The sequence below is a fragment of the Sminthopsis crassicaudata genome, chromosome 2 (assembly GCF_048593235.1).
Source record: "Sminthopsis crassicaudata isolate SCR6 chromosome 2, ASM4859323v1, whole genome shotgun sequence".
NCBI lineage: Eukaryota > Metazoa > Chordata > Mammalia > Dasyuromorphia > Dasyuridae > Sminthopsis > Sminthopsis crassicaudata.
In genome coordinates, this window is record NC_133618.1 from 271,384,334 (window position 1) to 271,399,562 (window position 15,229).

The 15,229-nt window shown below is 38.1% G+C and overlaps 1 protein-coding gene across 1 annotated transcript in view; it reads left to right on the top strand.

Moving 5' to 3' along the window:
- Positions 1-5,044: 5,044 nt before the first annotated feature.
- The window catches only part of RTF1 (RTF1 homolog, Paf1/RNA polymerase II complex component), a 50,143-nt gene continuing 39,958 nt past the window's right edge, over positions 5,045-15,229 (top strand). The window contains exon 1 of the mRNA XM_074289334.1: positions 5,045-5,252. Within this exon, the coding sequence (XP_074145435.1) occupies positions 5,052-5,252 (201 nt within the window). The 5' untranslated portion in view covers positions 5,045-5,051. The remainder of the gene's footprint in view (positions 5,253-15,229) is intronic.

Genomic DNA, 15,229 nt, shown 5'->3' on the forward strand with positions numbered 1-15,229 from the left:
AACCCTGTGCCATCATCCTTATCCTAACCTCTATTTGCTTCTTTGACTGGGATGGATCCCCACCCAGCTACAACACTAACTTTATCCAAAATAAATTCTATACTTGAAAATTACAATGTGACAATAGTTTTCACATGCACATTTGAGAGGAATAAACTAAATTACATAACAATTCACAGAAAAAAGGATTTACAGGAAAACATTTAGCAACAGCAAAGTTTATGCGATGATCAATCAGTTCAGTAGTTCAGTGATCCAAGGCAATCCCAATTAACTTTGGATGGAAAATGCCATCTGCATCTAGAGAGAAAATTACAGAGACTGCATGTAAATCAAAACATGCTATGTTCACTTTTTCTCTTTTTTATTTTTTTTCTATTGCAGTTTTCCTCTTTTGTTCTGATTTTTCCTTCCCAACATTATTCATAAGCAAATTTTTTAATGTACATATATAACCCCCCAAATTATTGTTTTTACATATAACCAGAGAAAATAAAAAATTATAAAAAGAAAAAAGGGTTTACCTTCAGCGGGGAATTCATGGAAGGTTTCGTGGAAGAGATGACATCTGAGTCAAAACCCTAGCAGATTTTTCTCTCCATAGGTGTGCTTACTCCCACATATGGATATTCTTCCTTCACATGTTGAAGAAGATTTGGTACAGATTTATGAAACATAGGTCTCCCAGCTGCTGTGACTAGTCATGTAAGTTAGTCAATCGTCAGCCTCAGGTAAGTTTTTTATACTTTACCACTATAGTATAATTCAAAGTTAACTTTGTAACCCAAGGCAAGTTTTCCAATATGTTTCCAGACACTTGGGACCCACTTATAGAGTTAATTACTTTCTCAGAAGACTACAGCAATGACTACAAAGGAAATATTTTGTTGCTGTTTAGTGGATCTGAGTCTTTGTGAGCTCCTGGACCATAGGTTCTTCTATCTCCCAAAGTCTGTCCAAGCTCATGTTCATTTTTTCCATGACACCCTCTATCCATCTTATCCTCTACTATCTCCTCCTTTTACTTTCAATCTTTCCCAACAATGGGGGCTTTCCCAATGTCATGTCTTCTCATTATGGGGCCAAAGTATTTAAACTTCAGCTTCAGTATTTGTCCTTCCAAAGAATAATTTTGAATTAATTTCTTTAAGTGCTGTTTTGATCTCTTTGCTGTCCAAAGGCTTTTCAAAAGTCACAATTCAGAAAGCTTTGATTCATCTTTGTCAGCAAGGGAGTATCTCTGCTTTTTAATAAGTTCAGATTTGCCATAGTTTTCATTCTAAGGAACAAACATCTTTTTTTTTTTAATTAATTTTATAATTATAATTTTTTGACAGTACATATGCATGGGTAATTTTTTACACCATTATCCCTTGTACTCACTTCTGTTCTGAATTTTCCCCTCCTTCCCTCCACCCCCTCCCCTACATAGCAGGCAGTCCTATACATGTTATATGTGTTATATGTGAATTTCTTGTTGCATAAGAAGAATTGGATTCAGAAGGTAAAAATAACCTGGGAAGGACAAAAGTGCAAAAAGTTTACACTCATTTCCCAGTGAGGAACAAACATCTTTCAATTTCACAGCTATAGTCACCATCTGCAGTGATCTTTGAGCACAAGAATATAGCATGAATTTAATACACATAGATTACACGTGTATGAGAGATGGTATAATATAGTGGAAAGAGAACTGGATCTACCCTCAAAAGACTATGGTTCAGACCCCCAGCTCTATTTACCACATGACCTCAAGGAAGACCCCTAAGTCTCAGTTCCTCATCTGTCAAATGACTGGATGCCTGCAGCCGACAGGTCTGTGTGGGGCTGAACTAGATAGAGCCTGGCTAATAGAAGCAATAGTAGTAGATGATGGAAGGCCTTGCAACAGATATCTATGAGTTAGGGTGACTTTTTTCTGGTGAACTACACCCAGGCTGACCTTAATATAAAGAAGACTTCCTGGGTCAATGGACACTCCCCTACTTTGACTTTACATATTATCTAAATATCTGCTCTGAGGAACTTGAAAAGCTGACTAGAGTGGCTGGACAATCTAGCTATGTAGCCTCTTTGTTATCATGAACCCAACTGGGATGTCTTAGTTGCCATGGGATACTATATATCTGATTTCTATCCATGGCTGCTAGATTTGACTGGTACATCTAAACAGACCAGGTTAGTTGAATTAATCATCTTGGATCTTCTTGAAATGAGGATGCATCACCATCCCTGGTTATCTTAAAAAAAAATTTTTAAGTAACAAAATTTTCTATTTTCTCTCTTTTTAAAAATATCTTCTCCCTCTTTTCAGAAAAAATAAAATAAAATCCTTGTAAGTAATAAGTGTTGTCAAACAGAACAGATTCCCAAATTGACTGTGTCCATTCCCAGGTTGGCAAGTGGTTAACTCAGGGTCACTCAAATATAGGCCTCATTCTGCAACTTGAGTTCAATACCTTTCTGTGTAACAGACTTTTCATAAACCCCAAGTTAGGGTTCATCCCTGGGAGAACACAAGAGCATATCCCTAACTCAGAGTACAACAAATAACTATCATTGGCAGAAATGTCTGATTATATGAAAAGCAATATCCCTTCCCTTAAGTAGCCACACTATTGTCTAGTCAACCAAATATGTTTATTGTATAAAAATGTGTACCTTAAACAACAAAGCTCTACATGATTTTGGAACTGACTGCAACAATACGTATACAATAATATGACAAACTATTACAGCACACATACCACATATACACACACCAAAAACAGATTGAATTCATACCTGAACTGGAATCCTTTTTACATTATACCTGATAAGTGATCAGTCGATCTTTGGGAATTCACTGAGGCTGCCTATTCCATTTTTTAAATGTCTCTGGATTAAGAAGCTTTCCCTCACCATCAGACCTCAATCTTGCCTCTTTGTAGCTTCAATTCATTGCTCCCACTATTGTATCTGGGGCCAAGTATGATCCCTTTTCCCCAAGCCAGCCTTTCAAACACTTGAAAACAATTGTCAGACACCATACCCCTTTAAAATCTTCTCTTTTGGCTGAGCCTTCAACTTTTTCCTTACATGGCATTATGTTGAGAACTTTCTCGTTGCACAACTTGTGTTTTTCTTCCATTATTGATGTCCTGTGATGACCTCTAACAACCATTTTAGCTCTAAATCTATGATCTTATCATCCTTTACCAAATGCCTATCTCACAACTAAATACAATATTCTAGATGTGATCTGATCAGGTTAGAATAAAAGCAAACCTATCTCCTCTCTAACTCTAGAATATATTAGTTGATATACAATCATTAATAGCTATTTTTGTAGGTCCATTTCCAAATTCATTTAATTATACTTGGTCTAAATAAAATTTGTCCATTTTGCCAATATCATCAAAAATTTTGCTAATAGCTATGTAAATAATAACAGCTAGCATTTATTGGGCATTTTTAAGTGTTTTACAAATATCACTTCATTTGATTTGATACAACAATTCTGTAAAATAAAAGCTACTATTATTCCCATTTTGCAGATGAGAAATTAAATGGCTTGTGCAGGACCACAAAGCTAGTAAGTGCCTGAGGCTGGATTTGTATCAAGTCTTTCTGAACCAGAGGCCAGGATTCTAGCTACTATGCCAACTTCTGGTTGTTCTGTCCTTCAGGTATGTCCAACTCTATGTGACCCCATGGGGGTTTTCTTGACCAAGATACTGATTTGTCATTTCCTTCTCTAGTGGGTTAGTGTGAAGTCTAATGTAAACCAATGAGCGAACTCCTTTAAAGGTGTAAACTAAGTACATAAGTACCTTGTAAGAATCCTAACAGGAAGTGTTCAGGGAGATTATCTCCTTTCAAAATATTTATTGCAGCATTATATTTAATAGGAAAAACTGGAAACAATCAATTAACTATTGGCAAATAGCAAATTGTTATATATGCATTCGATGGGATGTTACTGTGCCAAAAGAAGTAACTAAAGGAAAAATGAAATTTGAAAAGGCTTAGGAAGTGATAAGAATGAAGAAACCAGAATCAAAACATACATACTTTGTAAAAATATCAGTAGCAGAAACAAATTCCTGAAAAAAAAATACAACCGGGAACTTTTTTATGACTCTTCTGTTAAGACACACACAACTTTCATCAACAGGTAAATGACGTAATTCCTGGTTTCTCGTAGAACCATTGCATTTCTTGTTTATATATGTCCATTTTTTCATCGTTATTAAATGTGGAATTAATTTACAATCCCTGACAACACCGGACCATATTTGGAAGCACATAGTAATGACGACAACGGCGAAGATGACGACAATGGTAAATACAGACAACACAGCTTTAACATATTTAAGTATGCCTTTATCTATTATTTATAGATGCAATTGTTAAATAAGTCACCACCATTTATTAAGCATTTCCGATGGGCAAGGTATCGTGCTAAACAAGAGGAGTGATACCAAAAAAAAAAAAAAGCAAAAAACACTTTCAACACCTTCTAATAGGGGAGACAAGCTGCAAGTAATTACGTACGCACAAAACACATACGGCGTAAATGCAAAGTGATCTTGGAGAGAAGACATTCAGAAGTGGAAGGGGGAGGAAAGCCGGGGAGACGGAGATGGCCGGTATACGCCCATAGCCCACCTAGTTCCGGCCTCGCCCCGCCCCAACGCGCTAACTCGAGTATTCAGAATCAGCTTTCCCCCCACGACTCGTGTGCTCAGGTCTTCCTCCCAGTTTTCTCCGAGGAGTAAACTCTAAGGGGTCTTCCAAGGCTAAAAGACACTTGCTGCGGGTCTAGCTAGCTTTTCCCTGTAGAGAAATCCCCAGGAAGAAGCAGCACGCGGGAACGCCTGGAGGGCAGATTCCCCACGCTTCCAGTCCCGCCTCTCGCTCGCCGCACCCTCCTCTCTCTAACTCTCCCCACCCCCCCCGCCGCGTTCCGTCCGGTGAAGGGGGTGGAAGTCTCACGGCGACAGCGGGGCGGGGCGAACGGCGTGCCTCGGAGGGGAGGGGGCGGGGCCTGGCGGCGGAGAGGAGCGCGCATGCGCGGTTCGCCTTTGTGTGGGTCGAGCGCGGCGGCGGCGGCGGCTGTGGCGGTCGCACTGGCTGGCGGGCAAGAGGGGAGTCCGGGCGGCGGCGTCCGGCGCGGGAGCCGGGGTGCCACCATGGTCAAGAAGCGGAAAGGCCGCGTTGTGATCGACTCGGACACGGAGGACAGCGGCAGTGACGAGAACCTGGATCAGGTAAAGGGGCAGGCCGCGGCGGGGGGCGGGAAGGAAAGGGCTGAACGGGGGGGCGGCCGGGGGCCGGAGCCGGGGCCGGAGCCGGGGCCGGGGCCGGGGCTGGGGCCGGGACCGGGACCGGGCCGCGGGGGCCTCCACCTGCGAGCGCCCGGCCCTCCCTCCCTTCTGCCGGCTTCCGCTCCCTCCTACCCGCCTTAGCCCTTCCCCAGGGCTCCCGGGCCCGGAGGAGCCCGGCCCGGGCCTTGAAACCGGAGTCCCGAGTACTTGGCGCCGTGAAGCGGGATGGTGGGGCGGGGACAAGAGCCGAGCGCCCCGGGGTACCGGAGAGCTGGGAGAGGAGGTCTGTGCCTGGGGTATCGAAAGGCTGGGGGCGGCTAGCGAGCGAGAAGGGAGGCCGACCCTTGGGTCCCCTCCCGGGGGGGCTCTCCAGTCCGGAGGAGAGACTTAGGAAGTAGCTCTGCCTCTTCCTCCCCGAGGCTGGGAGGTTTTCTGTGAGTGAGTGAGTGTGTGTGAGCGCGTGCAGAGGATCGAGTTTGGCAGGCCGGGGGCTTGGGTCGCTCTGAGGGCACGCTCAGGACTGTTTGGGCAGAAGGGGGGGGAGTCCTTGTACATGTGCCAGCCAAGAGATGAGTTGGGGGTGGCTATGGTTCTGGAGAGTTTTGGAAACCCGGGCCATTTGTGGTTGGGAAGGCCCCCAAGTGGGATGTCAAAACAAAGTTACAGTACAAGAGAAGGAAGCAGGTCAGATGCAGTGTGCAGTCCTGGATAGTTTTGTAAGGTGGCATGGAGGGCCTGTGGCAGAGGCCTGATGGGAGGACCTTTATACTCAGACATCCCAGAATCCTTTCCTATTTGGAGTTTATGCAAGAGACGTTAGAAAACTACTTTTAATTTAGCTAATGGCTTTGGAGTTACCTGTTCTGTCCCCTTGAAAATGCTCTAAGGAGGAAGCAAGCAGTTGCTTTTTAGGCACTTCCTTTGCCAGCAGTGATGCCAGAAGCTAAGTTCCAGTGGGAAAAGTATTTTCTGTTTTATTAACAAATGCTAGGGGAAAAAAGGGAAGTTGGAAAGTAGGTTTCTTTAGTGCTTTTCCAAATGTATTCCTAGAGTGGATTCTGCCGAAGCTTGGGGGTGAACAATCTGTTTTGTTTAGGCCCCAAACTCTCAGAACTAAGATATTTGAAGAGGAAAGAAACTTAAGAATACAGTAGCTATTGAAGAGAGGGAAGCAAGGACTGTTTTGGAATCGAAGGTGAAGGAATGAGAAAAAAACACAAAGAAATTTTATTTAGAGACATAAATGAAGGGAAATCTCACATGTACTAATAGAAAAGTCCAAATTTTGTGGTCGCCTGCAAAAATTTGGAAAATGTTGATACATAGAATCTTAACTGGGAATTGGGAAGATGAAAGCTTAACATTCTGAAGTTGTAAAATAAGGCTATTTGATGGGGTGTCTGTACAAGATTTTAACCCTTTACAGGAAATTGGCATAAAAATGAAAAAAGATGGTTCTAAGACACCCAAGTTACTTAATAAACAGCTGCTAGCTATCTTTTTGGTGAATGAACATGGGAGATAAGGAAGGAGCAGCAGTAATGTGGAAGTTCAGTTCTGTCTCTCTTTCCTCTCTCTCTCTCTGTCTCTCTGTCTCTTCTTTCTCTCTCTCTCTCTCTATCTTCTCTCTCTCTCTCTCATATCAAGAAGGTGGTGGTGGTCCTGGAAGAGGTAAAAATTGTCTATCCAGAAGATGGAGGGAAGTGTCACCTGAATCACAAATCTTCACTATGGGCCTTGTCACTAAAAATCATAGGATTTAGAAATGGAAGGGACCATAAAAATCTAGCCCTAACCCCTCTTTTTGTAGATGAGGGAACTCAGACCCAAAGAAGTAAAATGTTTTGTCCATTTAATTCAGTCTTCTCTACTTGTACTACTTTGTTTATTTTTTTTAATTAAAGTTTTTTGTTTTTCAAAACATAAAGCAAAGACAGTTCTTCAACATTAGCCCTTGCAAAACCCTGTGTTCCAATTTTCTCCTCCTTCCCCCACTCCCTCCCCTAGATGGCAAGTAGTCTTAATATGTGTTAAACATGTAGAAATATATGTTAAATCCAATATATGTATACATATTTATATAATTATCGTGCTGCACAAGAAAAAAAAAAACAGAAGCAAAATGCAAGCAAACAACAAAAAGAGTGAAAATGCTATGTTGTAAACCACACTCAATTCCCACAGTTCTCTCTCTGGGTGTAGATGGCTCTCTTCATCACTAAACAAATGGAACTGGTTTGAATCATCTCATTGTTGAAGAGAGCCATGTCCATAAGAATTGACCATCATATAGTATAATGATCTCCTGGTCCTGCTTATTTTACTCAGCATCAGTTCATGTAAGTCTCTCCAGGCCTTTCTGAAATCATCCTGTTGGTCGTTTTTTTTTTTTTTTACAGAACAACAATATTCCATAACATTCATATACCATAATTTATTCAGCCATTCTCCAACTAATGGGCATCCATTCAATTTCCAGTTTCTTGCCACTACAAAAAAGGCTGCCACAAACATTTTTACTTGCATCACTTTTAACCACTTTAAAAATCAGTGTTTTTTTAGATCAGAATAAAATCAAAATTCCTTTCCTTGGTACGTATATCCACTAGTAGAGGTGCTAATGAGTAATAAATCAATAAGCATTTATTGAGTGCTTAACTTTACAAAAAGCATTCATCAAAAATAGCTTTCAGGAAGGAAAGGGTCTCAGCTTAGGGGAGTTCTTTGCAGGGCAATTTAGAATTATACTTCTAGTAGTTATAGCGATTGGTACTTTATCTTATCTTTTCATCTTAGGCATTTTTAGGACATTTCATTTGCTAGTGGAATATTCGGTTTAAATTTGTGTCCTAATGAACTGAACAGTTTGAATAGCTGTTGTTTTGTGCCCTTATCCTTGTGGAAAAGGCATTGAGCCATGAAGTATTATCAGGTATTTAGTGTCAAGATCAGAAATCTGTATTTCATGAGTACGGCTAGTTCTCTAGATGAAGAATGGCTTCTTTAAGTGAATATTTCTCCAATCAAATTACTTGCACTTTCCCTATCCTGCATAATGCTAGGGCTCAGTTTCTAAGATTATCTCCAATTTTTCTTGTTGGTATCTTTTTTTGTATATAATTGTTTGTGTACTGTTTTCCCAGTTAGACTATGGACTTCTTGAAAGCAGGGGCAGCGTTTTGCTTTCTTTGTATACTCTGGTGCCAAGCACAGTACCTGGAACATAACAGCTGCTTAATAAATGCTTGTTAACTGTTACCAAAGGATTGTAAGTTGGATGCTTCCTAAATTCTTTGAGATAGGGTCTTTTTATTTGCTTACTCTAACCAGGTAGTTGAATAGTTAATTTTAGAAGGTGTTTGGTGTGGGGGTTTTTTTTTTAATTAATTAATTTATTATTATTATTAATTTTTTTCTTTTGCTGAGACGATTGGGGTTAAGTGACTTGCCCAGCATCACACAGCTAGGAACTGCTAAGTGTCTGAGACCAGATTTGAACTAAGGTCCTCTTGATTTCAGGGCTGGTGCTCTGTCCACTGTGCCACCTAGCTACCCCTACCCCCTTTTATTTAAAACAAATTTGTAATGTTATTTTATTTTTTCAAATATAATTTTCAGCATTTATACTTATAAAATCTTGCCTTCAAAATTTTTCTCCTTTTTCTCCTCATCCCTGAGACAAGCAAGCAATCTGATATAGGTTAAACATTTGTGAATCTTCATCATAAGTCTATTGAAATTGCCTTGAATCATCTCATTGTTGAAAACAGTTCAGTCCATCAGAGTTGATTATCACATAATCTTGTTGTTACTTTGCACAATGTTCTTTTGGTTCTACTTATATCAGTTCATGTAAGTCTTTCCAGGCTTTTCTGAAATCAGCCTGCTCATCATTTTTAGAAGGTGTTTGTAAGCAAATTGGATTGGAAGATAACCCATTCAACTTCCTTTCTCAGCTTACTTGCTCTAAGATCACAGGGACTTCAACGTGTAAATACAGATTTAACCTGGTAAATAATGGTGGTCTTTCTGTGACATCTCTTAAGACCAATTGAAATTAGAGGAGTTCTTGTTTAGCAACGATGTTTTATTTCAGGTTCATGACTCTAGTTGTATATTTCTCTCATATCTATTTGAGAAGGGTGAGTGGGGGGAGAGTTTATATATAAGATTAAGCCAGGATAGCCTGAAAAATTTAAGATCTGAAGGATATGTTTTTCAGAAATCTTTATATATAGCCTTAAAAAGTTGTAAACACAGGAATATTAAAGTCTGCATTAGTAAGCAATAATCAAGTAGGCTGCTTTTGTATCAACAATTAAAATTAGACAAATCTGTAAATCCTTTAATTGTATTCTTTTGAAGAACCTTGGAACTTCTGACTAAAACCCTTGGCCTTTTACCTCTAGCTTCTAGCTATACCAAAATGGTATGCTTCTCTTTCTGGCTTGACATTTTGGCTCCATGTCATTATGAAATAAATAGCATCAGAGGAACTAGAAGAAAAGAAGTCTTGAGTTATTTACACTTTAGAGCTTGGTGTAGCTTTTGGTGGTGTTTTTGTACATATGCTAATATAGTCTTTCCCAATCTTTTTAACTTTTTAACTAAAATTTCACAGTTCTAAACATATACATTCTTATACCCCTTGCAATAAATCTGTGACGTTTCCTCCTCTCTCCCTTAAATCTGAATCCCTAAGAACTTATCCTGTACTTTTATTTATAAATTTCTTGTTTTCTTTATGGTTTTATTACCATTAATCTGTTTTTCTCTATTCCTTGTTTCTGCTATAAGCTAGGTGTACTGTTATGAGAGATACAGATTAAAAAAAGAGAGAGAGTCCTTTTCTTAAACAGATTGATGTGGCTTCAATTACATTTGCTTTTCAACAGGCTCATGAGTATTTTTAGGAAATTTTCTTTGATACAAATATAAAAGAATCTCCTTGTCCTTAAGGATCTTATAATTCCTAATAGCATTAATTACATTTCCTTTAAGAAACTAGGTCCATAAGTATTTTTTTAAAAACTGTCTTTTGGAGTTTTGTGTTAAAATTGTTGTAGCTATAAACTGGCCAGAAAAAAAAAAGTCAGAATATGTAAAAATCCAATTTCTTATTAAGTGTCATTTTTCACATGTGTGGGTCACATTTTGAAGTGCAATATGAACTTGTGGTTTATGAGAAGTATCATGTTACAGTTTTACATTTTAGTAATAATGTTGCATTAGTGGAGCCTATTTGCTAATTTCATTTTATTTTATTTTATTTTATTTTATTTTATTTTATTTTATTTTATTTTCCCTTGAATAGCAATGCAATGAGAGAAGGAAAAGGCTGTTTTTTGGGCTTTGTCATACAAGTATTTGGATGTTATTATGGCTGAATGAATACCTAGCTTGTTTTGAAGGTAATTTGGTGTAGAGGTGAGGGAATATATAGCTTTTGTTTTAAATTCATACTTAGACCCTATTTTAGTAAATGAGTCCAAAACAAATGATTCTTTCATTAGGCTTTTTATTGAAGAAGGGTAACCAGAAAATAAACAAAGGTAATTGAGTCACTTATTTTATGTTTTTCTCTTGGAGTTCTATTTTCAACTTGTAGCTTTCCTAAATAATGCTTCTATGTAAGTTGGACTAAGCATGTTTGTATTGTGCATCCATTATGTTGAAGATGCTGAACAAGATCTTAGAAATACAAAGATAAAAAATGAAAAAAGCCCCTGCCCTTCTCCTGTTGGGATGCAGCATATACCCAGATAAGTAAATACAAATTAATTTAAGAAAGAGTATCAGAAAAAGCAAGGTGGTATCTGAAATTATACTTTGAAGGAAGCTATAAGTTCTATTAGGCAGATTCTTATAGGAGATTTGTATTGTAGCTGGAGGAGAATGATTAGCCTCCAAACTTAAAATGCATATTGTTTATAAATTCCAACAGCAGTTATTTAATTATATCCTAAAAGTCTTTCATAATCTGATACCACCCATGATACCATCATACTTTCAGATTAGGATAGTTTCTCTTGATCCCAATAAGGAAGTGATAGTCCTTCCATGTTTGCCCTGGTCAGAATATTATTTTCAAATTGGAGTGCCACATTCCAGGAAAGTCATTGAAAAGCTGGAAGGCTTTTATAAGACAACAACCGGCATGGTAAGAGGACTAAAAGAAACTTAGTTGAAGGAATTGGCAGTGTTTATTCTGGATAATAGAAGACTTAAGGGAAGCAGAATAGTTGTCTTCAAACATTTGAAGGGTTAAGTTGTGAAAGAGAGGTTAGATTAGTTCTGCTTATTCCCTGATACCTCCCCTACCATCCTGCCTTCCCTCTTACTGTAGGGGACACCATTTCTTTCCAGGCCCTCAGTCTCACACTCTAAATCTCATCCTTAATTCTTACTCCCACTCCTAAAACTCCTCTCCTCCCCTACCAATGTCTGTTGATTTCATTTTTGCACCATCTCTGGAATATGCCCCTTCTCTCCTTTGACGTTGCTGTTACTCTAGTGCAGCCTCATCACCTCATGCCATAATTATTGAAATAGCCTGTCTCCCTCAAGTCTCTCACCATTTCTAATCCATCTTCCATTTATTCAGTCCTGTTACACACATCCCTATTACCCAGTCCCCTCACTTCCTCCCATTCCATAAACTCCAGTGGCTCCCTGTTGCTTCTGAGATCAAATACAAAATGCTGTTTGGCATTCAAAGCTCTTTGTAACCTTAGTTCCCTTCTATCTTTCCTGGCTGCTCTCATATCAAAATACATCTCCCACTCTCCACCTTCCACTGATGCCTGGAACTCTCCCTCATATACACTGATTTATTCCATTGGCTTTCTTTAAGACCCATCTAAAATCTTATCTTTTATTAGAAGCTTTCTCCAACCCCTCTTAATTCTGGTATCCTCTCTGTTAATTCCTTCCTATTTGTTCTATATATAACTTGCTTTGTACATAGTTGTTTGCTTGTTGTCTCTCATTAAATTATAAGTTCCTTGAAAGAAGGGAATATCTTTTTCTTCTTTTTGTATCCCCATGGTTTAGCATAGGACCTGGCACATTGTAATTGTCACTTAATAAATGATTGTTCATTGATTAATTTGTTTTCTAATACACAAAGAACAAAAAAGACTGAATATGAAACTGTAAATGTGAATACACAAAGAGGACCAAAAAAGAATTGTGCATGAAACAATAGCAAACTTCTTTTACCTACAGTGTGTTTTTAAAAGCACATATTAAATTGTACAAAGTAATAGCAAAAATTCCCTCTTTGATTCTTTGGCACCTTCCAAACTATGTTTTCTATATTTTTTTAAAAATATATGTCACTTCATACTGACTGAATCCTTACTCTCCCTTGTTTGACCAAATGGAATTATCATTTGGAACAAATGAATGTAGTTAGGCAAAATGAATCAAAACATGGGCTCTGTTTGAAAATTTATATCTTGAGGCACTAGGTAGTGCAGTGGATAGAGCATCAGCCTGGAGTCAGGAGGACCTGAGTTCAAATTTGACCTCAGACACTTAACACTTCCTGGCTGTGTGACCCTGGGCAAGTCCCCAATTGTCTCAGAAAAAAGAAGAAAAGAAAATTTATGTCTCATTCTTTCAGCTCTTGTGCCAAGAAATAGCAGATATGTTTCACCATCATGTCTTCTGGAGCTTAGTAAGTGCTTGACACATAGTAGGCACTTAAATGCTTTTTGGCTTAATTTCTAAAGTCTTTGCTATGGCTTGGAGCAGAATTCTGAAGTCTTTCAGAGTTGTTATTACTGTGGTTATTGTATACATTGTTCTCCAGGTTTTACTTTGTTCTAAATTTGTTCAAGTATTCTTGATTATCACTGAATTGTTCATATTCGTTATTTCTTAAAATACACTAATCAAAAATCACTAATCAATTTTTATATTTGTGTGCCCAATTTGGCTATTTCCCAGTTGATGGGTGCCTACTTTATTTCTACTTTGTTTAATACAATCTCTTTATTAGCTCCTTTAGCCTGACTTCTTTTTTCTCCAAGTACCCATTGATGCTTATATTCTAAGTCACATAATTTAATCCTTAATTATTTACTGTCTTGTATTGTTACCTACATGTTTCATATGTGTCTTTTGACTCACCAATAAGATTGTAAATATTTGAAAGTTCTCAATTTGCTGGGTGTCAGGTCATAGCTAAATATTCTCGAGAGACCTTGTTTCCATAGAGACATCCATTGTGAATATAATTTAAAATTATATTTTCTTTAGTATTAAAAGTGATTTGTGTTTAGATGGAATAGCAGAACCCACATTCCATTTTTATAGATTCAAGGAAGATTTAGTTGAAAAGATGAAATTTGAAATTCTTTGGAAAAAGGTAAATAAGTAGCTCTACTAAAGTATGGAAGATTGTTTTCATATTAAATGTTTATTTTTCAGAGTTATTTGCAAAAGATAAATATTAGACCTTGTAAAATAAAACTCTTAATTTGTTATCTTCACATGTTGTGACTTGAATAAAGCTAAGTAAAGAGGAGAAAAGAATACATTCTAAACATGGAGGAATGATTTGCAAAGCTACAGAAATGGGCATGCAAAAATTCTGAGAGTAATATGTAATTTTACTGGTGCTGAGAAGATCAAGAAGAAAGTGGTATTAAATGAACTTAGGTGAAATATCACTTTGATGAAAGTAGACTTGTTCAAGGATTTCATTGATGGTGTTTTTCTAGTCTTGCCATTTAATGGTAAATATGATTCATTACTGATACCAAAGAAGCTATTCAAGAAGCTGATTGTGATTCCTTCACCACATCTTAGTCCTTGAGCTACATATGAGCTGGAAGCTGATGTCTTTTTAAGATCTTCAGTTTTTCTGAATGTTTTCTCCCTACATTGCCTGTCTCTTAAAGTTTGTATATAGATCTTTGCAGATGATTGTTGTCTGATTGTTGTTGGGTAAACCAAGGTGAGGGAAGTACAGGCACTGAACAGGGGAATCCCTGATGCATATTAAATGATATTGTCAATGTGAATCCCTGGTATAGGAACTCCATCTGCCCAGGAGACCCATCTATGACTTAAAAGACAAGTCCTAGGGAGTTGCTTGGAGACCATGGAGGGATGACTTGCTGGGGGCCACACCCTTTGATAACTGTGTTTTTAAAATTTAAGTGGGACCTTTCTGTCCATGGAGAAGGGATACTTTTCTGTATTGTTGACTAACCAGTAACAAAATTTTGGATTCTTTATATTTCAGGGGAAATGATTTGATTGGCATAGACAAATCTTTTAAGATCCAACAAGTTTCTTTTCTTTTGGGGGAGGAGGTTAGGAGGTGAGGCAAGGTACTCCTAGTTAAGTGACTTGCCTGGGGTCCTACAGCTAGTAAGTATTAAGTGTTTGAAGCTGGATTTGAACTCAGATCTTTCTTCGGGATCAATATGCTATTTACTATACCATCTAGCTGCTCCCAAATAAGAGTTTCTCAAGAGACTATTTTGTGTGTGAAGCGCTGTACTTGAAACTGGGAAAAATAAGTTTAGATAAGATGAAAGTATCTAAATTTATCACATTCACCTATATCACAAAAGAATTTTATTGTTTTTGTACACCTCCTGGAAAGGATTATTTACTGGTTGCCTTTTTCTACTTGTTTCCAAGATTGCTTGAGTTATTTAGTTTAGTTGCTTATTTGTCAGTAATATTAAAAATTACAGTATTGACTGAGAAAGAGAGCTAAGCCTGGAGTCAAGCCCAGTTCAAATTCAGTCTCAGATGCTTTGTAATGCTTAATAAGTCACGTAATCACTGTCTATCTCATTTTCCTCATCTGTAAAATGTGTATGACAATAGGCCCTACCTCACAGGTTGTTATTCTAAAATGAAATGATCTTTGTAAAGCCCTTTGCAGACCTAAAAGT